This window comes from Lupinus angustifolius, chromosome LG06 (genome assembly GCF_001865875.1).
Source record: "Lupinus angustifolius cultivar Tanjil chromosome LG06, LupAngTanjil_v1.0, whole genome shotgun sequence".
Lineage (NCBI taxonomy): Eukaryota > Viridiplantae > Streptophyta > Magnoliopsida > Fabales > Fabaceae > Lupinus > Lupinus angustifolius.
The window spans coordinates 32499468-32525173 of NC_032014.1; the positions used below are offsets into that span (position 1 = coordinate 32499468).

The 25706-nt window shown below is 34.3% G+C and overlaps 4 protein-coding genes across 6 annotated transcripts; 3 read left to right on the forward strand and 1 right to left on the reverse strand.

Annotated features, from left to right (window-relative positions):
- Positions 770-6253, forward strand: LOC109351342 (DNA (cytosine-5)-methyltransferase CMT3). Its single transcript, XM_019592813.1, has 21 exons — positions 770-1135; positions 1355-1383; positions 1515-1611; positions 2024-2131; positions 2235-2354; positions 2459-2558; positions 2638-2852; positions 2937-3002; positions 3109-3393; positions 3516-3574; positions 3660-3726; positions 3864-4193; positions 4313-4381; positions 4553-4639; positions 4729-4816; positions 4931-5046; positions 5142-5246; positions 5360-5403; positions 5494-5563; positions 5651-5754; positions 5860-6253. The coding sequence occupies exons 1-21, from the start codon at positions 851-853 to the stop codon at positions 6038-6040; spliced, it is 2625 nt and encodes an 874-aa protein (XP_019448358.1). The 5' UTR covers positions 770-850; the 3' UTR covers positions 6041-6253.
- LOC109351343 lies at positions 6550-10850 on the forward strand. Of its 2 annotated transcripts, none has more exons than XM_019592816.1 (14): positions 6550-6754; positions 6866-6921; positions 7009-7183; positions 7287-7388; positions 7689-7760; positions 8015-8131; positions 8236-8313; positions 8679-8741; positions 8820-8916; positions 9300-9378; positions 9452-9660; positions 9883-10028; positions 10230-10352; positions 10448-10850. In XM_019592816.1, the coding sequence occupies exons 1-14, from the start codon at positions 6668-6670 to the stop codon at positions 10613-10615; spliced, it is 1572 nt and encodes a 523-aa protein (XP_019448361.1). In that variant the 5' UTR covers positions 6550-6667; the 3' UTR covers positions 10616-10850. The 2 variants fall into 2 exon arrangements, with proteins under 2 accessions (XP_019448361.1, XP_019448360.1); XM_019592815.1 differs by having other exon boundaries at positions 6551-6754; positions 9452-9663.
- On the forward strand, positions 12448-15655 carry LOC109351344 (senescence/dehydration-associated protein At4g35985, chloroplastic-like). The gene is made up of 5 exons (XM_019592817.1): positions 12448-13231; positions 13648-13766; positions 14124-14290; positions 14411-14495; positions 15357-15655. Exons 1-5 carry the CDS (start codon positions 12581-12583, stop codon positions 15526-15528), a joined length of 1194 nt encoding a protein of 397 aa, XP_019448362.1. The 5' UTR covers positions 12448-12580; the 3' UTR covers positions 15529-15655.
- LOC109351345 (golgin candidate 1-like) lies at positions 16929-25235 on the reverse strand. 2 transcript variants are annotated; one of them, XM_019592819.1, is made up of 21 exons: positions 25072-25235; positions 23955-24035; positions 23325-23374; positions 22611-23237; positions 22457-22519; positions 22219-22296; positions 21915-22118; positions 21187-21243; positions 21015-21089; positions 20864-20935; positions 20389-20451; positions 20185-20283; positions 19771-19848; positions 19587-19655; positions 18830-18877; positions 18654-18749; positions 18498-18574; positions 18105-18143; positions 17915-18020; positions 17775-17819; positions 16929-17463 (listed from the first exon to the last, which is right to left on the reverse strand). In XM_019592819.1, exons 1-21 carry the CDS (start codon positions 25097-25099, stop codon positions 17392-17394), a joined length of 2127 nt encoding a protein of 708 aa, XP_019448364.1. In that variant the 5' UTR covers positions 25100-25235; the 3' UTR covers positions 16929-17391. The 2 variants fall into 2 exon arrangements, with proteins under 2 accessions (XP_019448364.1, XP_019448363.1); XM_019592818.1 differs by having other exon boundaries at positions 17915-18013; positions 18098-18143.

Here is a 25706-nt window from a genome sequence, read left to right on the forward strand (position 1 = left end):
CCAATCTTCTCATTCTTCCCTTCCTCTTTCAACCTCCATTAATAAACTTAATGCAAATGAATTATTTTATAGTCAAAACTTTTTCAATACAAATAGACACTAGTTGCTCAAATGAATACCATAAATAAGTAATACATAGAGGAATAACGAGTAATTTCATATTCACTCGATTACTATTTGTTGTTGGACCAGACTACTATCAGGGAGTCTCCAACCACAGGGGAGTTCCATTGTTACATGGGTATGTGAAGAGTGAAAAGTTATAAGTGAGACACCACGTCTTGAACAAAAACCTTAAGACATTAATTTTATGGGTCTTTCCTTCTTATAAACCATTTTACTCCTCCCTACATATCCAATGTGAGACTTCACACTTGAATAAACCCAACACTATCCCATATTATTCGATAATAACACTATCAATAATTATAGACAAACACAAACACTATCGCATTCACTCGACTGCGATCTCGTATTATAACGATAATAAAAATATCATTAATTATTATACCAAATTTATATTAACCCAAAATAAAAACTTTAAATCACACACATTAATAATTTCTAAATTCTCCCTCTAATTTTCCTTATAGAAATGAATAAAAAAGTCCAACTCAAATGGGAAACCCCTCCAAAAATCCCCGCCAATCGTGGCAACCTTTTTTGAGAGTCTTAAAAACCTACACACACTTCCATTTTCACTTTCCCGCCCATTTCATCACGTTTCAAATTTTATCCTCCGCCTTTTATAAATAACCCCTCACATTTTTTTGACATCACACATTTCTTTTCCGAAACTCGTCTCGATTCAGATTTATTGTTCTCACAGTATTATCCTCTTTTCCATACTATGGCGAGCAAGCGCAAAACAAGGTCCTCTTCTGGCGCAGCTTCGGCTTCTTCTCCGAACTCGAGTTCTGTTCAGATCTCGAGTAAGGCTAGGAAGAAGACGAATCTGAAAGGTCCTGCAGCTAAGGAAGTTGTGAAAGAGGAAGAGAAACCAAGTGTTTCGGTTTTAGTTGCTGATGGTAATGGAAATGATGGTGAAGAAGAATCTTCTGCTAGATTCCTTGGAGATCCGATTCTGGATGAAGAAGCTAGACAACGTTGGCCTAAACGATATCAGGAGAAGAAGGTTAATTTTTATTTGCTATTCAAAATTGTATCTCATATTGTAAACTGTTTTGTTGTTGTTGTGGATAGCACAATCGGAATTCGAATGAAATGAGTTTATAAGTAGAAAATACTTGTAAGTAGTTTCAGTTGCGATTGGGTCCAACAATTATCATGCTTGATCATTATTTCTGGCCACCGACAATTTTCTAATTCTATTTTTTTCTTGATTTTGTAACAGAAGCAGCCATCAAGGTCAAAATCAAACAGGTATGTTGAAGGTTTAGAGATTGAAGCTTTGAAATTATTAATTGTTGTATTACTTAAGAGCTCATGTGAATTATGTCATATTGAAATGTTTCTGTATTCTAATGTTCTGTTGACTTACTTGTAATGTTTAGTGATGATGATGAGATTATCCAAGCCCGGCGTCACTACACACAAGCAGAAGTAGATGGGTCTCTTCTTTTTAAGCTTTATGATGATGCCCATGTCAAAGTGAGTTAACATTTTGTTTACATAGTTTTAGTTTATCCGTAAATACATTTTTGAGTATGAGTTTATGTTGGGAGAAAGCAAACAATCAAATACTAAAAGAGAATCCATAGAAGAGAAAATAACATCAAAAACCAATTTGTGTGCCTATGTCCCTATTGAAGCTTTGAGCTTCTACCATTATGTATCAGAGAGTAAAGGTTTGTGTCTCTAGTTATTGTTTATTACTAGATTCACCTAACATATATAGAGTCATTTACCCAACCCCTTCACACCAGCTCAAATTCTTAACTTGTATCTAAGATCATACATCCATTTCTTGTGTATTTCAATTTGTTTTTGAGATTCTCAATTCACATATTCTCTTGGCTGATTGTAAATATATATGATTGCTTTTTTTTTTTAAAATATGCAGGCCGGGGAAGGGGAAGATAACTATATTTGTAGAATTGTTGAAATGTTTGAGGCAGTTGATGGATCATTGTATTTCACAGCACAATGGTATTATAGGGCAAAAGACACTGTAAGTTGTATTTTTGGTCTGTTGATCTATTGCAATGCTCAACTACTGCAATTGGTCTTTTCTGGTAATTTATTAACTTTGAATTCCTCTTGATTTTTTCCAGGTCATCAAAAACCTCGACTATCTTATTGAACCAAAGCGAGTTTTCTTTTCGGAAATTCAGGATGACAACCCATTGGATTGTCTTCTGGAAAAGCTAAACATTTATAGATTGCCACTAAATGTATGTTAGCATGATATAATTAACTTTTGTTGTTTGCTTTATTAAGCTTTCTCTAGTAATTATAGAAGTTTCTAGTATTCTATAACATTGAAGTTTAATTTCAGGTTGATTTGGAGGCAAAAAAGGAGACAATTCCAACTTGCAATTACTATTGTGATTCACTATATCTTTTGCCTTATTCTACCTTTATGAACTTACCCCCAGGTTTGCTTTTATCATTAAATTTATCTTATAAAATTGAAGTTTTAATTGCTTCTCATTTTTTTACAAATTTCTATCACAGAAAGTAAGGAAACTGTTAGTGAAACATCATCAACCTTATCATCTGAGGTTGATGCAAGTGGAAGATCAGAGGTCAACTCTCAACAATGTGAAACGTTTCATCATAAAGAAAATAAAAAACCAGAATTTAGATTACTAGATTTATATTCTGGTTGTGGAGGAATGTCAACTGGTTTGTGCCTTGGTGCAAATTTGTCTGGTGTTAATCTTGTTACAGTGAGTCCTTTTTTACAGTAAAACATTCTTTAAATGTTGTTTTTTCTTCAAAACTTGATTACAACATTCTTTTTTTCCCAATAGAAATGGGCAGTGGACTTGAATCAACATGCCATTGAAAGTCTGAAATTAAATCATCCTGAAACAGAGGTAATTCATAGCCATGTTCTGGCCATATGTTATAAATAATCTTCAACGAAGAGAATGCCATATTATTTTTGAATGCTGTATAATTGGTGTTTTTTTCCCTAACCAGGTTAGAAATGAAACAGCAGAAAACTTCCTCTCATTGTTGAAGGAATGGGAGAAGCTATGCAGTTACTTCTCTTTGGTCAAATACACAGTGCCACACGAGCAGTTTGTGAATCTTTTTAAGGTTGATGATGATGATGATAATGGTGTTGAAGAAGAGAATGATGACAATGACGATGAGGAAGAGAATGATGACAATGACGATGAGGAAGTGTTTGAAGTTTCAGAAGTTCTTGCTGTATGCTATGGTGATCCAATTGGGAAAAAAGAACAAGGGTTGTACTTTAAGGTGGTCAAAGTTTGCCTTATGTTTTTCTCCAGTTTCCACGACATCTATTTATTCTCCCTCCCGCATCTTCTCCATTTTATGTGTCAGGTTATTTATATTTTTGGTTCTGTATATTTATGCAGGTTAGTTGGAAGGGTTATGGATCTGATGCAGACTCTTGGGAGCCAATTGAAGGTCTAAGGTAGGCTATATTAATTTCTCAGTATCCATCTTTATGCATTAATTTTATGGTAAACGTTTCTGATTTAGCTTGGTCTTGGTAACAGTAATTGCAAGGAAAAGATAAAGGACTTTGTCACTCGAGGCTTCAAGTCAAAGGTCTTACCTTTGCCGGTAAGTTTTGGTTTGACTGTGATTTGAACACTAATATGCAAAATTTAATTCATTTCATCACATTTTACTCCAAATAACAAGTGTTGAGCATTCAACTTATTTTTATTTAAACATTTGTTGTTGCTATTGTCTTATAGGGAGATGTTGATGTAATATGTGGAGGGCCTCCTTGTCAAGGCATTAGTGGTTTTAATCGATTTCGGAACAAAGATAACCCGTTAGAGGATGAGAAGAATAAACAACTGGTTGTATACATGGATATTGTTCAATACCTTCAGCCTAAATTTGCATTGATGGAAAATGTTGTTGACATTGTCAAGTTTGCCAATGGTTTTCTTGGGAGATATGCCTTGGGTCGTCTCCTTCAAATGAACTATCAAACTCGCCTTGGAATTATGGCTGCTGGAGCTTATGGACTTCCGCAGTTTCGCTTGCGTGTTTTTATATGGGGTGCCCAACCTTCTGAGGTAGATTAATAAGCATTAATCTTTAATCTGTCTCCCCTTTATAAATGTTGTGCATGTTAGATCATTCTATTTTGTTGTTGGGAGTCCTTTATATAATTGTCTTCAATTGTGTGGTGCAGAGGTTGCCTCAATTTCCGCTTCCAACTCATGATGTGATTGTAAGGGGTGTTATCCCTTGTGAGTTTGAGGTATGTCTTAATTGATAAAGTGTCTATAATCTTGATTTTGAATTGTTAGTTAGATACACGTGTAGGTGAATCACCATGGAGATAGTGAGTCCTACTTTTTACTTCACAATTTTATGACTTGTTAGTATATATATTGTTTGCCTTCTCAACTTTTTCTTAAAATTCATGCAGATATGCACAGTTGCATACAATGAGGGACACAATGTTCAACTGCAAAAGAAACTTTTACTTGAAGATGCTATTTCTGACCTTCCTCCGGTATTATTTTAATCCTTTTGTTGTTGTTTCCTTTTGTGATTTTTTGTCTGTTGGTTTATTAATGAATGTTGCTTCACAAACATGTTTAGGTTGAGAACAATGAACGTCGTGATGAGATACCTTATGACAAGCTTCCCCAGACAGAGTTCCAACAACTCATTAGATTAAGCAAAAGTGGTAATTAATTATTAAATGTTTATGATATAAACTCATTGCTGAAGAAATTCAACTTGTCTTTGCACTAAGCTGATCCTCTTAACTTTTTATGTTGATTTACATGTTGTACTACAGAAATGTTGAGTTTTTCAGCTGGATCCAAATCTTCAAGGACCCAACTTTATGATCATCGTCCACTAGAATTAAATGCAGATGATTATCAACGTGTGTGTCGGATCCCTAAAAAGAAGGTTGTTTATCATTGACTATCATTTATTTGATGAAAATGTGGCAATTATATAATGTCTCAAAGTTTAATTTGCTCACGATTATTCAATTCAATTAGGGTGGATGCTTCAGAGATTTACCTGGCGTTCGTGTGCGACCAGACAATAAGGTTGAATGGGATCCAGATGTGAAGCGTGTATATTTGGATTCAGGAAAACCATTGGTAATAATAAAAGATTTTTATACACTTACCATCTGCCACCCCATATCTTTTTGAACTGAATTTAAATTCTTTATTATTGGTTGCATAATATGCTGCTTTAATTGCTATCACAGGTTCCGGATTATGCCATGTCATTTGTGAATGGAACATCATCAAAGTAAGTATTTGACATACTAATCTGAGTTTAATGCTCTAATGTTGTAGTTAAACATAATCCATAAATACTTTTATTGCATATAATTTTCAGACCTTTTGCTCGGTTATGGTGGGATGAAACAGTTCCAACAGTTGTTACTAGAGCAGAACCTCATAATCAGGTACTTGTTTTGCAACAAATTTTAGAGTAAATTTCAATGATATAGAGTTCTACATCACCTGCCTCATTCTCCAAGACTTGTGTTTAGGCAATCATGCACCCGGAACAAGATCGAGTATTAACTATTCGTGAGAATGCAAGACTTCAAGGGTTTCCAGACTACTACAAGCTATGTGGTCATGTCAAAGCAAGGTATCTGTTGTGTTCTTATTTTGTCTCATGGTTTATGATTATGCAACGTAAAAAGCACTATCTTTTCCTTTTTTCCTCATAACTCTGAAATTGGTCTTGCTTTAGGTACATCCAAGTTGGGAATGCTGTTGCAGTCCCAGTTGCTCGAGCTTTGGGATACACTCTCGGCCTTTCATTTCAAGGATCTGTTGCTGCTACTGCTGATGGGCCATTGTATAAATTACCTGAAAAATTTCCTATTCTTACAGAAAGAGTTTCTTCTGTATCATCTGAAGATATTGCATGATTTTCGGAAAGCATTGATTTTCGGCAGAGCTTTGAATAATGATTTATTACCTACCCAACCCAGAATTGCAATTAGAAACATTGCTATGTACTATCCTATTTATTGTCAGCTTTGAAAAATTGTTTTTGATTAGTAGATGTAGCATGTAATACAATGTATTTCCCTTTGTGGGTCATATTTATCATAATTTAATGAATATCAAAGTTCGTGTTATAATGTTGTGATATACTTTGTTCAATAATAAATGGTATCTTCTTTTGGCAATATGCTCTTTCATCCAATTAATGTATTATTAATTTATATTGGGGTGCTATTATAAAGATTAATTTTATTTGTATCATAATAATAATACTTTCATAACTATAAATAACTACCAATCCAACGTTCATTCCCCCTCTTCTCTATTTTAAGCATGAGGCTATGTGACACTAATAATTAGAGGCAGATATAGAGAAAGAGAAAGAGGATTATGCAGTGTTTGATTTGTTGTGTGTGGTGAAAAAATGAAATAGAAAATAGGCTTAGCAAAATCAATGAATTTAAGTTTTTGTTTATGTTGTGAGAATTAGAGTTTCTTCAAAGAAACAAAGAAGAGGGAAGGAGAAGAGAGAAAGAAGGGAAATAGCAATGATTTCCTCAGAGTCTCTTGATTCCTTCCTCTTCTCTCTCAGCACAACCCTTTCTTCTCCTTTATACATTTTCATTCAGATACAGGTTCTCCCTTTTGCATTCATGTATTCTTTCTTATTTTTCATTAATTTTTGTTTAATTTTTTTGCATACTATTGCTTGTCATAGAAGCCTGAATTTTATGTTTTCTATGCAGGGATGTCTAATCTGCTTAATCCTTGCTTTTGGGTGGGCCTGTGCTGCTTATGTTAGGTACTCATTGATGTTAAACAAAGTTAAGAAAGAAACTCATATTAGTATTTGTCAATGAGAAATTAAGAGCATTTTTTGGCCTTACAGGAACAGGGAAATAAAAAGAATAAAGAATAGTGTGCAGAATGGCAATAGCTTTGTTTTCCTTTGTGATGATATTGATGAACTTGAGCATTCCAATCAGATCAAACTACCAAAAGTAACAGTAATTATGCCCTTAAAAGGGTTTGGAGAACACAATCTACATAACTGGAGGACTCAGGTATATGACATATTATGTTATCATTTAGTTTTTTGTTTGCTAAAGCTTCTCCATTTAATAGGAAATATTTGTTTATTATGATTCTGTTCTTTTACAAATGCAGTTAACATCTCTTTATGGTGGTCCTCTAGAATTTCTTTTAGTTGTAGAAAGTATTGAGGATCCTGCGTACCTCCCTGTATCAAGACTAATATCAGAATTTGAGGTACAAGTTTCATACTGGGGCTTGATTCCATTGTTATGGACTTATGGTTCCCTTGCATGACTACAATTGTTTTGTGCTTTTTCTGATCGGTCGACATTCTTGCTGGACTGTTGCTAATTCTTTGGTACCATTGAGTGACTATAGTTGCCTTGTGCTTCTTATGATCGGTCGATATTCTAGTCGGAATGTTGCTAATTCTGTGGTCCCATTGCATGACTATACATGTCTTGTGCTTTTTATGATCAGTCTGATATTCTCGTCGGAATGTTGCTAATTCTGTGGCCTGTTTAATGCAAGCAGGGTTCTGTTGATGCTAGGGTTGTTGTAGCTGGATTGTCAACAACTTGTAGTCAAAAAATTCACAATCAATTGGTATGAAAATTTCTCAAATATTTTCTTAGTCTTTTCACAATCAATGCTAGATTTGAAACTTTGGTATCTTTACATTAATAGAATATAAATCTATGTTGAAAATGGTAATGCATCTAACCTTGTTCCACTTCCTAATTGTTGGAAAACTTGGAAAGCATATAATCTATACAACACTTGCTAAGCAATACATGTATGAAACACCTGCATTTGCTTATTGATATGGAATATCAGAGCATTTTCATTCTTCTGGGCAGGTTGGAGTTGAGACAATGCATAAAGACAGCAAATATGTACTGTTTTTGGATGACGATATCAGGCTGCATCCTGGATCGATCGGAACGCTTGCTCGTGAGATGGAAAAGAATCCTGAGGTATATAACTTCAAAAACATATGTATGATTCTAAATGGAATGTTTATAATTCCACTTTATTAGAATTCTTTGGTTATGTTGTTTACTGTTTTGATTCTTAACAGATATTTATTCAAACTGGATACCCTCTTGATCTTCCATCTGGAAGTTTAGGGAGTTACTGCATATATGAATACCATATGGTACACAACTACCTCTTACTTTATATCTTCTCTAGTTTTTGCTGATAATGTCTGTGTATAAGACTGTGTTCTCTATTATTGTCCATTTGTTTTAAACCTACTAGTAGCTGAATCACCAAAAAAATGAAACTTAGCTAATTGTATCAACTTTTGGCTGTTATGAATGTAAATTTCTTACATGCTGGTAGTGGACTTGAAATGATGGGTTTTAATTCAGACTTTTGAAATAATTTATATCATTATATTTTAACTATATCCTTACTAAGTGAGAGCCTCATATACTGGACCGTTTTTTTTTTAATATTTTGACCATACTTTGTTACTTCAATTGATTTGTTCTCATTCTATTTATTTTGTTTTAACAGCCTTGTTCAATGGGATTTGCCACTGGTGGAAAAACATTCTTTCTATGGGGAGGGTGCATGATGGCAAGTAACTTCTACCAATTCTTTTCCTCGTTTGGTTCATAAAAGTACTTGCATTTTAACTAATCAGTTTTTCTCCAGATGCATGCTGATGATTTCAGGCAAGATAATTGTGGTGTAGTCTCAGGACTTAGAGATGGTGGATATTCTGATGATATGACTCTTGCAGCCATAGCTGGTAGGAAGTTACTCTTATCCAACTTTTAAGTTAAACACTTAAAGAATCATATGTTGCAGCTTTTATCCACATTGCCCAATGAAAATAAAGATTATTGATTCATAAAGGAGCTGGTTTTCTAATAGTAGATGTTACTGTCTGAAGAGTATATTTCCTTGCACTTACTTGATGCTTATTCATGTATAATTTGCAGAAAAGTAGAATTTTTTCACTGAACTAAATATTCAAGAAAGTACTCATGCATTTCATTCAACTCTTTGAACAAAAAATTCCAACATTTATGTTTGCTTATCTTTTTTCAAACATATATATAGTTGAACTTTTTCCTATTCTTTCATTCCTGTTCATTATGTTGTTCATTACCACAAAACTATCACTTTCAGGGGCTCATAAAAAGCTAATTAGTTCTCCTCCAGTTGCTGTCTTTCCTCATCCCCTTGCAACTGATCTTAACTTTGGAAGGTTTGTGATTATCACTCACCTGAAATTACATTTTCCTTTGTATAGTCTCTGTTAATCATTTTAGCTAGTGCAGGTACTGGAATTATTTGAGGAAACAAACATTTGTTTTGGAGTCATACACAACAAAAGTTAATCAGATAATGAACCGTGCATTGTTTGCTGTTCACTGCTATTTATCATGGGGGTTTGTAGCACCATACTTTATGGCAATGATTCATGTCGCTGCAGCTCTAAGGTTTTATGTTAAGGGATACTCACTTGAAGAAATAACCTTCACTTCTGGTGGTGAGACAGTTACTTTTCCTTTTTTGGTTGTTTGTTTGTGTTGATTCATGTGTAAGCAATTGACAGGATTCTGATATTGAATGAAGGATTCTGATATAATGTACCATTTTGTTCTAATAATGCAATGAGATGGCATTTTTGAATTCATCAAGAACATACTCTTAAATGCATTTTTTAGATGAAATTTCCCATCAAGCTTTAAAATTTTCCATTTTTCAGGGTTATCAATGGCCAGTATTCTAGCCACATGCACCTTAGCTGAGCTTCTATCAATGTGGAATTTGACAAGAATAGAAGTTCAACTTTGTAATATGTTGTCTCCAGAGGCACCCCCACTTTCCCTTGCTTCCTACAACTGGTGTCTTGTAAGTGTTTCTCCAAGCTTTTTTTATCCAAAGCTAATGAATAGAGATATAGCTTCAATGCTTTAAGACATTGTATGTTAAAAAAACTACATTGCACTACAAAGATTGACATAAACATGTTAATCTAAAATATCAAGCTACTATGAAATACACCTTGGTAAGAAGTGATTTTATGTAACTTATGTTTTTGTTATTGAGCAGGTGTTCATTGCAATGTTGGTGGATAACTTTCTATACCCAATATCTGCAATTTGTTCTTATTTTTCTCAATCCATCAATTGGTCTGGTATTCGGTACTATTTGAAAGATGGAAAAATCAGCAAGGTAAGTGCAGAATTGTTGTTATTCTGTCCACTTGGAGCAGCATAGACGGTCCAAACCAAAAACTTTTTATAACATTTTTTGCGTATATTCTTCAGATCGAAAGAACAAAAAGAAGTCAAGATATGGCTCCAGTTTTCACAGACCTGGGAGGAAAACATTTATATGGAAAGAAAGGGATGCCTACAAAAGGCTCATTACTCAGCTCTTTCACTTCTTTCTCCAAGGGTTTGATAAAATGGAGTCAACCAAAGAGACATGAGTAAGCTAGGAAATGGCTTCATTCAGCATACAAAGTCCTTAGTATCTATCCCTACTTTTTTGAGGCAATTTGTGAAGCATGCCCTTTCGGAAGCAAGGATATTAGTAGATCAAATGGTCTTATTTATTGTTTGGTCATTCATGTTAAATTGATTCTTTAGGGTGGGTGGTATAATCCATATTCCACACTTTTTTGTTACACATTCAATCTTTATTATTTTTCTGCCCAACTCCCTTCACATTGGGCTGATTTTGTAATTGTAACAGTTCAGATATATCCAACAACAATCAAGGTTGAAATTTTCCATTAAAATAAGCAATCAAGAATGAGAATGGTTAAGAATCATTTACCTTTTTGTCCTGAAAAAGTATACAAAAAAATTAGATACATAGATATGCATAGCCAAAATTCAATATATTTGTGTTGTGGTGAGATCAAAAGAAGAGCGAGGAAGAGGCAAAGAAGCAGAGCGAGTGGAACAAGCAATACCATGTTGTTAAATTTGGAAACTTTGGAGCTTAGTCAAATCTAAAACATCAAAATGAACAAAAGGGTATGGAAATTTTTGCACTGGAAAGTGATGAATAGATTTTTGGTACAGTTTAATCCCATTAATGGATTATTTTGACACAAGTTATATTCTTTTTGTGTTGGAGTCTACTCATGTAGGTCAAGGCTTCATGATTTTATTCAGATTTAGTTTATGTTTGCTCTTCACAAAAATGTAGCAGCTTTGTTTTAGGGGATGTAATCAAACTATCCTATATTCATTCACCTTTGCAGGAATCGGATGCTCGTATGGATAACGATCACTTGGTCCGAAATACAATAATCTTTTGAGATGAGGCTAGTAAAGTGAAACAGATAATGAATTTCATTAAAGTTTCTAGTTAGTATTGGTTTAACGATATATGGAGATTTGAGGTTTCTTTCATAGATTGATGTATGAATCCATCAGCTTGTATCAACCATTACTATTGATCTCTTGTACTTGTCCCAATACTCTCATATAATACATTTTTTATTAGGGTTCTTCTTTAAATATGGTTTATCTTCACAGATGTACAAACAAAATTCTTCAAGAATCAAATCGCATGTTTAATTATCTCAAGAGGGAAAAAATGGAGAATTGATGCCTAGTGTAAGACTAAAAGCAACATTCAGTATCTGATTCCATTCCTATATCAAACTTTTGTTATAGATTTTTATGCAGAACAAAGGCTTGTATTTTCCAATATTTGAAGTAAAGTATTATGTATAACAATAAACACCAATCCTTAAAAACACATACATTAAGCAACAATGATATCGGGACTTCTCGATTTTCGGCTGCGCGACTGATATCAAGAAGGTATAAAGAAGTTACAGAAGATTTAAAGCTTGAAATTTCCAATCTTCAGCTAGAAAGTAAGGCTAACAATTGTTAACATACATAGAAAAGGCCCATTTCTGATCTTTATGCTTGCACTAGTAAAAAATGCATTAGTAGTAGTGCAATGCAAAATTAAACATAACTCTAGCACAGTGAAAAATTCAAAGCAAAAAACATAACATGTGTTATTTAAATACTTAGAATATGATATTCTCCTAAGTCATATTTCAATATTCCATACGAGTTATTTAAAAAGTATAATATCTATGCACTATCCATATAAAGATTTATACACGTATAACATTATACTCACATCTACCTCTGTTCTGGCTTAGAAATTAAAAACAACTCTCCCAGTAAAACAGAATCAAAGAATATTATCAGGATAATGAATGCAGGAAAGAATGGTGATGGTTATATATAATGAAGTATCTTTTGTCACACCAAGAGGGAAAGCTGTGATGCTAATGCAGATTGTTCAACAAGCTCTCTACTTTTTTATCGAAAGTCGCATTATCTTAACACCAAATTATCCAACATTAGGAACATGATAAAGCTAAGAATAAAAGAATACATAGCAGCAATATAAAACTTTTCATGCAGCATTTATATCCATTAACATTCCACTTAGTTCCAAGAAAGAACCAAGGAAACAGAACCAAAATAAACATGGGTGGCCGCGGCTCGAAAACTCTGCCACCAGTGGAAGAAACCTCCAGGAACATACCTGTTGAAGAAGAGTTCTCAAAACCAAAGGCAAAAAGTGTAAGACAAGAAGTTTTGATACAAATTCCAGGATGCAAAGTTCATCTAGTGGACGACGGAGAAGCTCTTGAACTCGCACTAGGCGAGTTCAAGATCGTCAAAGTCGTAGACCAGAATGTGTCTCTAGCTACAATCATCAAAGTAGGAAATGATCTTCAGTGGCCTTTGACCAAAGATGAGCCAGTGGTGAAGGTGGATGATCTTCATTATTTGTTCTCTTTGCCTATGAAATATGGTGAGCCTCTTAGCTACGGTGTCACCTTTTCGCAGCATAGTTTCGGGAGCATAGGCTTGTTGGATTCTTTTCTGAAGGACCATTCTTGCTTTTCTGATTTGAAACTGAATAAGAAGAAAGATCTTGATTGGAAAGAATTTGCTCCAAGGGTTGAAGATTACAACCATTTTCTGGCAAAGGCAATTGCAGAAGGGACCGGTCAGATTGTTAAGGGTATCTTCATGTGCAGCAATGCTTACACCAACCAGGTTTAGTTTTTCTGTTGAGTTTTTCTTTAGTTTTCAACTTCTTAACTCTTATCATATGAACCTTGTAATTTATTGAAGATAGTATAAATGCATGTGTGACTAAGAAATATGAGATTCTCATGCAGGTTTCACAATCTGATTATGGTTAGCATCGTCTCGTTCTCTGCACACTTACACTCTTATTATGTTTATACACTTTTGGTTTAACTGTAACTAATTTCCTTCTATGTCTGAGATGTAATGTTTCCGAAATCCGAACCATTTGTACTTATGGCCAAAAGAAATATCTTAGCTTATAACTAACACCCCAGCTAGTTTAAAAATAAGTGTATGCTTTATCTTTTTCCTCCTCTTAAACTAAAAGTACTCCATTAAAGTTATTATGATTTTCATCTAAAGGTTGTTTTGAAAATCAGGTACAAAATGGAGGGGAAACAATCCTAAATGGTGCTGCAGATAAGAAGAATGGTAGAAATATGAGCAACAAAACTGCTGGTACCACAAATATAAACACAATGAATGAAAACCTTAAAAGGTATTTGAAAGTTCACACTTGAAACCATGGTTTTAAACTGCATTTATGGTTACGTAACGCAGTTGTAGGCTATTATGGGAAAATGCAACCAATACGGCCACAATTGCAGTCACAATTGTAGTCTATTACGGGAAAATGCAACCAATACGACCACAATTGTAGGCTATTACGTGAAAATGCAACCGATATGGCCACAATTGCGGTCACGATGCGATTACAGAAACCTTATGTGATTGATAATAATCTATTTTATGATGAATTAATATTAAGGATGAGTATGATGTCCTTGAATTTATCATCCAAAATATAAGAGATACAAACTAACTTCAATGTATGTTGTTTATGTTTGCAATATAGAGTGAGACAATTGACAAATATGACAGAAAAGTTAAGCAAATCTTTGCTTGATGGTGTTGGAATAATGAGTGGATCAGTGATGGCCCCTGTCCTTAACTCCCAACCAGGACAGGCATTACTAAGGATGCTTCCTGGAGAGGTGTTGTTAGCTTCCCTCGACGCTGTTAGTAAGTAACCGAAGTTTAAGACCTTATCATAAGACAGATTTGAATATCTAACTCTCAATTTCTCATTCTTTAAAACAAGCAGCATAACTTGATTTCTGTAGTCCTCTTTTAATGCCACAGACAAGGTTTTCGAAGCTGCTGAAATCGCTGAAAAACAAGCCCGTGCTGCCACGTCTCAAGCTGCAACCAGAATGGTTTCCAACAGGTAAAAAACACTGCGTTGCATTGCTTGAACAACAATATAGCAGAAATTTTTAGTTGGACCACATTGTTATGAATGAACCATAGAAAATTTGTATTTTATGTTTGGCTTAATTATATTTTTGGTTTCTCTAGTTTCACAAATGTTCACTTTCAAGTCCTTTCATCCCATAATCATTACTTTGTTTTGCTTCAGTGTAATAGATTTCTTTAAAACAATGATTGTAGAATTCAAACTGATAACATTACAAGTAAAATTTGTATAGGGTCACAATCTACTATCAATGCACATTTACTTCCTGTAATGATTAAATTGATGCAATTAAAGCCCTTGTTTGATTTCACATTTTACTATGGTATTTCTTTATCAGCCAAATGAATAACAGAATGCACATTATAAAATTTAAAACTACTTCAACAAATAGCATCATCCAAGTTAACAAATATACTCTGCATAACAAATTTACTTGACGCAATAGTAAGGTTGTTGCTTAGTGACCATGAAGTTAAAGGTTCAAATCATGAAAACAACCTCTCCACTTAAGGGTAAGACTGAGCACATCTATCCTCCCAGACCCTACTTAGGGGTAAGTCTACGTATATCTACCCTCCCCAGAACCCACTTGGGGGTAAGGCTGCGCACATCTATCAGACTCCACTTGGGGTAAGGTTACGTACATCTACCCTCCTCAGACCCTGCTTGGGAATGGGAGTAAGGCTGTGTACATCTACCTTCCCTAGACCCCACTAAGTGACAGCCTCGTCATACACTGAGCCGAATTCTACCTTCCTCAGACCCCACTAAGTGAGAGTCTGACCGACTTTTTTTATACATATAACTTGATCTACCATCCTTGGAAAACAGGTTTGGAGAAGAAGCAGGGGAAGCTACTGAGCATGTGTTTGCAAGTGCAGGACAAGCAGCTAACACTGCTTGGAATGTGTCTAAGATAAGGAAGGCCATCAATCCAGCTTCTTCAGCAGCCACTGCAGGAGCATTTAAAAATGCTGCTATTAATAGAAATGTTGGATATTAAAATACAATCATGCTTTGTACTTGAAAATGTTGAAGACATATATGTTTGTATATGTATAAGTATTGCTGTATTGGTATAAGCCATAAGATGAATTTAGAAGAAGCAACTATATGAAAAGATTTCTATATGTATAAGTTCCAAATGGATCCATTCTAAGCAAATGTAATAAAACCATAGTCTCATATTCCTAACATTACACTTGAACTTAGTTGAATTATTATGTCATAATATTACTTTAGTCTTCTTAATTATATAGCGTCCCTCCTTTTTTTTTTTACTACAACTCAGTTTTTGTCATGAAAATGTCCAAACTAAATTTTATCCATATAAATTTCATATAATTATACCATAGCATATTATTAATTGCATATTATATTAGGATTAACATAAGAGGTTGAAGTCTCGACACAATAATAAGATTGTTTATCTTGTAATCCAAAATTATTAGCTAGTTTAAATCTTAGAAACAACTTCTATTCTTATAAAATTAAAGATTTCAAATTGTATGTCTATATAGTTGAATCCCTAACATGTCAAGTAAGGTTTATTAGGAGTGGTAGTTCTATGGCAAATCACCAGTGAGGGATGATTATGCCTTCTTTTTTCACGTAAAGTTAGGAGTACATCTTCTATCTCAAAAAATGTATTATTATATATGTTGCTAACATACTTTTTGGAATAGAAAATGTTATAGCTCGTTCCCTTTATATTATGGTGGTGTCGATAGTACTTATTTGCCAGACAAACTCAAGAACTTTATCTTATAACTTGGGTAAGATGATTTAAAAATTGTAATTTGATTATGCTTTTACTTCTTATTTGAAGTATGGAATAAGAGGGAGTTTCTTTCAGATTAATTTTTTTGAACAAAATCATTTTTTTTAAAATCACTTAATGTTTTGAAGGGAAAAAACACTTTTTTGAGAAAAAAATACTCATAAAACAGTATTGCATTGTTTGGATAATTATTACTTCTATAATCAATAACTAGAATTTCATAATCTGTTTTGAGTAGCTTTAGATTATAATTGACGTTATAAGACAGTCTAAAACCCAAAACATAATAAAAATTGATTATGTTGATTTTCACCAAATACAGATTTGCTTCTAATTTTACACCAAAATCTAAATAAAAAAATATCACTAAATTCATAAAATCTAAAATCACTTATTTCTAATCTTAAGCAAATGATCCTAAAATAGATTAGATATGTTTTTTCAAGGATTAAAGTAGAAAAGCTTTGTATGTAGCTTTGTTTTATTTAATTTTGGTCATGTACTAGGGATGACCCAAACCAACACCTGGTCATATAAACATACCAACTGACATGACCAACTATAACAAAATCAAAGATTTGTTACATAACTTAACAGTGTTATTATATTCCCATTTGAATCTTATAAAGAGCAAAATAATAATCAATTATATTCCCAAGGTTAATAAGCTATATAGTAAGCACAAATATTTCTCTTACATGCAAGTTTGGTATATAGCCTCTGGCAATTGCCATTGGAAGATAGAAAGAAAAGGATATCACAAAATGTAATTTGTATCTACAGCATTGTTTCTTCCACCAGAAATACATTTGCTGTGTCAATAAAATAAAATAAACACAAATATGTAATGAACCGATTCAATCATTCAGCCTCAGCAAATTCCAATTTTCCCAACTCCAACAAGCAACATTTTCTTTAAAGATCAGATGGAGACATAAGATGCTCTTGCATAAGTTCTTCTTTTGGTTTGCACACTTAAGTATTTTGCTGAATAACTATCAAGCCAATTTAAGCAGCCACACCGGAAATGTAAACTCGGAAATATAATCAGGAAAGGATAGACTGACAATGTAATATTTAGGTAAGTCATGGTAAACTGTGGTTAGAAAGTCCCATAGATTCTGCAACTTCTCTAGAAGCTAAAAATTCAGCTTGTGCCTACATATAAGGATAACCAGAGTCAACAGTATTTGATTGCAATAAGGCACCCAAAGGGATAGAGTTACAAGGCAGCATATATAACAATTAGAGAAAAAAATATATGCACTAACAGTGTAGGAGTTTTATATATTGTCACTGCACTTTCCATCGTTCCTATTTAACCCTCATTGACTCTCCAAAAAAAAGTAATTCAAATAAATGGTGAACGATGTACTGATTGTGTATAAATCTTTACACTGACAGTGCATAGATATTACACTCTAACAATTATCATATATTATGTATTTCTTTCGGGTGAGTATATTTACCTGAAGGCGATGCAAGAGATACATCAAGAAGAGATGAACAAACACCTGTTGCAATTTGTCAAGGTTAGCAAAGAATTCATATCCTTCCATGGTAGTTCATAGGTATTTGGAATTTTAAACATCCGAAAAACTAATCTCACCAAATAGAAAAATAGACCGACTCGAGCTTTTGGATAACGCCACAGAAATCTTGTGGCCCTGACAGCCCCTGAATCTAACAGTTTTACTGCTTTCTGCAACTGCATGAGGCATGCCAAATGCAAAGTAAAAATGATGCTAAAAAAAGAAAATTAAAATTACATGTAACATGATTGTTGATATACCTGAATACTTGCACCAGCCATATGACGGTGATGCAAAGGAAGAGACCTGCAGTTATAACTTTATAAGATCCCTCTCGGAACTATACACTAGGAAATAAAAACAGAGATGGCACAACCTTTTCGAAAGACAAACATGTAGAAGCATGCATAGGGTATAACTTAAAACAAAGGTACTATGCACAAATCACCTAACTTTACCATATGAAAACATGAGGTGATTTAACACAGGGATGTAAACAAATGAGAACTGCAAGATTAATGCATTTTAATGGGTTTACAGGAACTTCCCTCTAAACTGGCAGGGCACATGACCATCGAGGCTGAAGTTCTTGGTTGGTTCTAGCAAATGCATTATAGAGAAACGAGATAGATGCTAATATAATAATAAAAGGAAACATACTCAAGGGATCTAATATCACTCTCTTCTTCCCAAGATGTTGATGCTCGACGAGAAAATCTACTTCTTTCAGCCTCTGCCTGTTCAACATGACATGAAGTCAAGTCCATGGTGAAGTCAAACTAATAATTAGGCAGCCACACGAACCTAAGCACATACCTGTGTTTCTTGAAGACGCTTAATTTCCTTCTCCATTTGAAACTCTGCAGCAGCTTTTTCACTGGCCATAGTTTCTAATTGTGTTTGTTTGTAGTACTGAAATGAAAGTAGCTCAAACATAACATTCTTGAACATCACAAGTATTTTCATTAAATTTAACCATGACAATGAATTACCAAGAGGTCAGTTAATTCCCGATAGCGTTTCTCCAAGTCCATATGTTCCTGTTACAAGAATATGATGATGCTTAGAACAAAAAGTATTCCAAAATTACCATTACAAAACATCCACTACGTAACAAGTATTAACTATTAAGTTAACTTCAAAAAAATTGTGCATCCCATGAGGACATGTTTGAAACCTATGACACACGGGCATTTTTTGAGGTGTTGGAGTGTCAGACAGATTTACGGGACCGACACTTTTCCCACAGCTGTCGGACGCTACTCACTAGATGTCAAATTAAATATTTAGTTTTTGTCGATTCAGACACACACTAGACACAACTTGAACACCTAGCTGACACCTCAGAATGGCTTGGCACTTGAAGTACATGACTCTTAAAAATAACTTTAAGAAAGGTCTTAGAGGGACTATATCCTATTTTAATTTTGTTGTTCTACAAGAATTAACTGAAGATGACATGTATAGTTCATCACTTCATCCTCTTGTTTTCAAATTACTTTTGTACGGAGACGAAGTGTTTACATTGTAATATGATTTCTATTAGAATTTTTCTGTAAGGCTCATTATCATAGGGGGAAATGTAAAGCTTAGCAAGGTGAATATCATTGTGGTTCTCAATTTTAGATCTTTTGTCATGTCACTCATTTAATTTCATTTGTTAATTTTTATATCCTACTTGTGTATATAAAATCTAAAAATATTTCACAAGAGAAGGAAATCATGAAGAAACACCAGGATGATAATTACCTGGCGTGAGTAATGCTCAGCATCCCTCTTCATGGCAGCCATTTCAACTCTCATTTTTTGCATTTCAGCCTGAAACAGTGAGACCAAACATATAATGAGTGGTAGTAAACATACCTTGACCTGTAATACAGTAGATCATTTGCCCCCGATAAACTCCCTTATTAGATAAGTAAAATATACTCACCTCCAAGGAAGAAAGTTTGTTTTCAGCTTCCCGTTGACCCTGACGTGCCCGCTCCATTTCTTCTTGCCATGCCTGCATCTATATTTATGAACTTACATGATTATAATTCCATAAAGATGGATAATCATCACTACTGCTATGATAATTGCCACCAAAATGTAAGTGTTGAATTTTCATAGTGGCAAACATAATTTATACTCACAAAAAGAGCTCAAGGCCCAAGCTTTCTTGGATAATTCATACATCATATCAAATGTACTTTGAGTTGGTTTAGGCAATGAGCGAAAATGGAAGCTGGCTCTTTAAATATGTTATACACTTATACTTCTCAGAAAATTTTGTAGAATGCAAAATACAAGGAGAGCTAATGAAATTGCAAAATGGCCTACTTTCTTTTCAACAGCCTGCTGATACCTGAATTACTTGATTTGCCTCTTCTGGTGGCTTCTTTTGTTCACGGCGCACACGGGCTTCCATATCTTGCAGTTCTTGATTTAATGATGAACATTCGACCTGATAACAGATGTTGACAAACACTTTTACAGTTGATCTTTATTTCAGAGTAGTAATCACTAATCACCCTTCATATTCAAAAGGAATAAAAATTAGCTGTTTTACCTCGAGAAGTGCCACCTTCTGCTCAAGTTCTGTGGCCTTTGCTGTCCTCTCATCTGCTATTCTCTGAAAAGAGTAGCAACTAACAAATCATGGTATGTTTATAGCATCAATCAACAATTAAATTAGCTTGAAGATGGAAACGAAGCAGCCTAATACCCAGATATAACTTATCCTTGTGGATTTGGTGCTAGTGTTCACAATTATTTTGTAAAACAGATGACTCTGTTAGAAACTTCAATAGCAAGACCCGAAAGGCACCATCAACAACTATATGATGCCAATGTTTTGCAAAAAGCTTAATGGAATGTAGTCAGACTTGACACCGAGCAAGTATGCCTACCATTACATTGTCAATTCATGCTAAAAACTAATGACATAAGCTAAACATGAGGATTAAACCCAACCAGAAGCACAGTGCTTTCGATAAGATTTTCACACCGTCTAAAAGCAAAATTGCAGTAAGCGCTTACATTACCTGTATCCTTGCAAGGGCTGTAGATGACTGAACTGCTCTTTGCTCCAGTTCAACTTCTCTTCCCATAGCAGCCTGTTCTAAAAATTACAGAATGAAAAAAATATAATGTAAAACACAGAAACGTAAGAAATAAAAAATTCAAGCTACAAACCATTTTGGTGGCATTATGTGCAGCACGCTCCTCTTCAGCTCTTCGCTCTGCAGAAGCCAGCTCCTCTCTTAGAGCCTACGAGGACAGCAGTTTTATGACGTAAAGAAATTTATCATATAAATGGAGAATATCATACAAATAAAGGAATCTTCCATGCATCAGAGAACCTAACCTGCATCATCCTTGTCTCTGATAGTTCTCGATTTCTCATCATAGACTCCATACTTGCCTGTTAAGATATGAACAGTGTTACCCAAGCCTTGAAAATTATAAATAGAACTCTAGTGCATGAATACATTGAAGGTACAGACTACACTGAAACAACAATCCTACATCTATAGAAAGAAATCAATGGAGGAAACTGCAATAGGTGACCATGTTACTTGGTCCAACATATTTATAATAGCCTAAAATGTTTCTGATTCATTGAGCAAATAAGACTCCCTATCGGCAAAACGAGTAAATTCTAACAGAACACAAACAGAAACCACCAGCAAATAAATAAATGGAGCTTATAGCTATAACATGGGAGGTCAAATTATGTTCTGGAAGAAATCAATGGTAGTTTTCTGCTGGATTATGTAAACAAATTACATAGGTGAATGTTCTAGTATAGCAACCTATATCACTCATAAACCATTTGTTTGGTAGACCAAGAACACTATACAAGTCAGATGTAATATTCATAGACCAACATGAAATGGGGATTACTAAAACTTCAATCAATAAGTCAATTAGGGAAGATTGTGTAAACATGTAAGATGCCATCACTCACTTCAGCGAGCCAATATATTCATTAAAGAAAGAAAACTCTTCCACAAGACCAAAGCAAATAGTGCATAATATAGTTAAGGACAAACATATTGCAAGCAGACACACTTCGACAAATTAACTTAGTACCTGCATGGAAGCTAGATTTCCCTCTGACAATGCAGCCTGCCTCTTAACTGCTTCCATAGAACTTAGAAGTGTCTCGATTTCAGCATTTTTTGCTGTCAAGGCCTCAGCCATATTTGATTCAACTCTTGTTACTTCCCTTTTACTTTCAGACAAATCCTTCTGTAACTGTTTTATCCTAGCTTCACATGATTTACTAAGCGCTCTCTGTAAATGTAGAATTTAGTAATACAAAAATGAAAGTGCTTCTCAAGCATGTAATGAGATCTTCAAATTCTTTAAGTAGGAACAATGTATAGAGCTTCACCTCTGCAGTGAGAAGCTCTTCTAACTGTGAATTTTCGGATTTGTATTCTTGAAGGCGGGATGATAGTCCAGCACAGACCTGGGCATCATTACAAAATGTCAATCAGGCAAATAATCAGCAATTAAGAAGAAACTCTTTTCGAGGTTCTAAGCTAATATGGATCTGCCTCTGTAATCAGGTTTCTCCCATTTGAGGAGGCCTTGGCTAACATAAATGTTGGTTTAAACAACATTCTTACCCGAGCTAACCTTGCCTCTTTAGACTGACCAGTAGATTTTGCCGTTTTAAGCAATCCTTGAGCCTATGTAACAACTAAAAAATTAGTGAGATTTTTTTTTAAACAAGATGTGCAGTGAGTAATAATGAATAAACTTCTCCATAAAAAGTTTTACCTCATCAAGTTGATCTTCTACTTTCTTTGGGGAAATGTCAGTTTTATGATCCTCTTGGCTCGTTTTATTCACAATAGATTCAGGTTTTACATCAGAATATTTAGGTATAGCATCATTATTAGGAGCAATGTCAGTAACAACAGACTCAGATTTATCTTGATCCATATTTTGATTGGCTTCTAAATCTCCAGAGCTGATAATTTGACCAGTATTAACTGGTTCTTCACTGAGGCCTTTGATTCCCTCAGAAACTGAAAGAGAATCCTCCTCACGAATATCTGAAGTATTCTCTTTAGCAGGCTCACCATTTTCAGAAACAGTGGCAACCTCAACACCACTATCAGTTGCTAAAACTTCCACATCAATTTTTTCATGTTTACCAACATCCTCAGCTAGCATATTTGACAATGAAGTCCCTAACAAGGGTGATGCTGAATCAGTCAATTGCTGCTCCTTGTTTGGCTGGATTGTAGATATGGAAGTACTTCCATCATTTTCGGCTACAAGATCAACTTTCTCTGTCAGAGTTGATACATCCACCGGTGCTACTGGAGTGCCAATTTTCTCCTTGGTAGTATCTGTAGCATCGCTAATTATAGTTGATGGTTTAGATAGTCCCTTTTGAGCCTGCAAAAACTCAAAGAGACAAGTTCAACGTTAATATCACATGCGAAAATTACATGTGGAATATGGATAGAAATGCATTGGGAATACCTTAGATTTTGATTTTGTCCTCTTGCCTTGAGATCCTTGCCCATTAGAGGCTAATTATCAAAGAGGTAGCAATAAAAAAAACTGTAAGCACTCGTAGAACATAATACTAATTTCTCAAAGAAATGAGATCAGGTTTACAGGTTCGCCTTCTAACAAGGTAAATGTGTAACTTCCAAAAAAAATGTAAAAGGTTTGTTGTTTGGATGTAGTTTAAAATAACTTGCTATTAATGCAATTTCCTTCCAACAGATGGCCAATTCTGTGAAACATATCAATTCTACTTCTTACAACATCAAAGTTGAAGTATCAACTGTACTTTTGAGTTGACAAAAGGTAATTTCGTTTTTTAACATGAATCAGATTACGGTATTTGTTTATTTCAACTAAAATATGAGAGAAATAAATAAAAAATGTAACTTTAGGTTTAAGGACTATCAATGTTAAGATTTTAAAATCTAGAGCACGAGAAACCCTCTAATCACCAGGTATTTAAAAGTTTAATCTTTCCACTATAAATTAGTAGCAAAGCTCCATAACAATAAACCAGCACTGATTCCAGATAAGGCATTCAGCAAAAAAATTAATGCTAAATAAAAGGGAGAGAATTAAGACAATATCCAAAATCTAAACCTGGAGACTTAGAATCAGACTGTTCATCTGCTAAGTCATTGACAACTGACTTCGCTCTCCGGTCTACAACTTCAAATAAATCTGATCAAAGCCAAAAGTGTATACATCAGATTTGAGCTCAACATAAGAATATCATACAGAAACGGTGATAGGATAGGGAAAGTTTTGGTCCAACTCCAACACAATAACATCATCCTCAAATGAAAATGCATCAGTTGATAAACCCTCCCTCTCCCAACTCTATACCTGATTCTTCTTCCCAGAAAAATGAAGCAAGACTCCTAACAGACAATGCACTCGTTCATAGAATATAATTGAAGCAATTGACCAATTGATACATGCATTACACTTTAATTAATGTTATGCTCCTTAAATTAGAAATGGACAAAGTATTAATGAAAGCGGGTATAATTATATTCAGCAGTTCATTCCCTTCAGATATCTCTCAATGTTACTCTTCAGTTTCACCCTGATATTATAGTTAATTGCCAAAAACAATTTCAATAACAACCAAACTTTTTTCCTACGAGCGTGAACCTCAGAACAATGGTAAGGTTGCTGCCTTGTAACCTGAGGTCATATGCTCAAATCCGGTAAACAACCTCTTCCATTACAAGGGTAAGGTTGTATACATCTACCCTCCCCAAACCCCACTAGAAGGAAGCCCCCGCTCTTTAACCAACCCTTTTTCCATTAATATTCTATCGTAAATCATATCTACATATAATCCATCAACATCTAAATCCTTATTAACGGTTGCGCCTATAGTTTTTCCTGCACTCTCCCTCTCCCTGTAGCAATTAGCCTACCTCCATTTGATCTACCCTCCCTCCTAAGGCATCGTCTCCTCCACAAATGCCCGAACCACCTAATATGCGATTTTACATCTTTCTTATACATTTTACGTAAAACAGCATTAACTATATATACATATTGAATTAAACGTTCTGACATCAAAAAAAAAAATTCCATGCCAACTAAAATCAAACTCTGAACCCTTGGAATATTCCAAATCAATCTCAATTTTAAACAGAGTGATTGAATCAATAACAAAATGCTTGAATATGATCGAATTCGAAGGAAAAAGGAAATAGAGAGAACGAGATCCATAATATACCTTCAGCAGCTTTGAGCCAAGACGCCATAGCAATGAGAAGTTAGATTCGTTTAGAGATCGAGAAATTAAGCTTCCATCATCAAAACGACGTCGTTTGAATTGTATTTTCTGGTTACTGCACTGTTTTCTCTTTCTTTCTCTGCTCGTAGAATCGCGGAATAAAAATTAAAATAATAAAAAACGTTTTTTTCTCTTTATATGATCCCAGTTATTTTTAATTTTGCTGTTGCTTTTATAAAATGTTTCCTTCGACAGATTGCTTAGATTATTTTATTATTTTGTTGCTTGAAATTCAATTTTATTGATTTAATTTCCAGAATATTAGTGTATAATTTTTGTAGATCTTTTTTTTATGATGTAACTAGCAAGTTACTCGTGTATTTGCACGGGACGATATTTTCTTGCTGCATGATTAAGAACACATATTACATGTGTATTTATGATTAACTTTATGATTAAGAATATGTATGTTGCTCGTGCATTCGCATGGTTAAAATCATATATGTTATTAGCGCATTCATATTGTTAAAAATTATTAATTATATATAAAATCATACGATCAGACCATACAGTTTAACTGTTTAAATAGATAAACTTAATATGAGATCTCTTCTGGTTTAACATCTTCCTCGACT

Excerpts from the sequence above, each read along its gene's own strand:
- LOC109351344 (XM_019592817.1), top strand. The coding sequence starts at position 12,581 with ATGCAGCATTTATATCCATTAACATTCCACTTAGTTCCAAGAAAGAAC. Across the intron at positions 13,232-13,647 it reads GCAATGCTTACACCAACCAG|GTACAAAATGGAGGGGAAAC; the intron begins GTTTAGTTTTTC and ends TTTGAAAATCAG. Across the intron at positions 14,496-15,356 it reads ACCAGAATGGTTTCCAACAG|GTTTGGAGAAGAAGCAGGGG; the intron begins GTAAAAAACACT and ends CTTGGAAAACAG.
- LOC109351345 (XM_019592819.1), bottom strand. The coding sequence starts at position 25,099 with ATGGCGTCTTGGCTCAAAGCTGCTGAAG. Across the intron at positions 21,090-21,186 it reads CAGAGACAAGGATGATGCAG|GCTCTAAGAGAGGAGCTGGC; the intron begins GTTAGGTTCTCT and ends CTGTCCTCGTAG. Across the intron at positions 19,656-19,770 it reads ACAAACTTTCTTCCTTGGAG|GCTGAAATGCAAAAAATGAG; the intron begins GTGAGTATATTT and ends TCACTGTTTCAG.
- LOC109351343 (XM_019592815.1), top strand. The coding sequence starts at position 6,668 with ATGATTTCCTCAGAGTCTCTTGATTCCTTCCTCTTCTCTCTCAGCACA. Across the intron at positions 9,379-9,451 it reads ACTGATCTTAACTTTGGAAG|GTACTGGAATTATTTGAGGA; the intron begins GTTTGTGATTAT and ends TAGCTAGTGCAG. Across the intron at positions 9,664-9,882 it reads AATAACCTTCACTTCTGGTG|GGTTATCAATGGCCAGTATT; the intron begins GTGAGACAGTTA and ends TCCATTTTTCAG.
- LOC109351342 (XM_019592813.1), top strand. The coding sequence starts at position 851 with ATGGCGAGCAAGCGCAAAACAAGGTCCTCTTCTGGCGCAGCTTCGGCT. Across the intron at positions 2,132-2,234 it reads ATTATAGGGCAAAAGACACT|GTCATCAAAAACCTCGACTA; the intron begins GTAAGTTGTATT and ends GATTTTTTCCAG. Across the intron at positions 4,640-4,728 it reads CTATTTCTGACCTTCCTCCG|GTTGAGAACAATGAACGTCG; the intron begins GTATTATTTTAA and ends AAACATGTTTAG.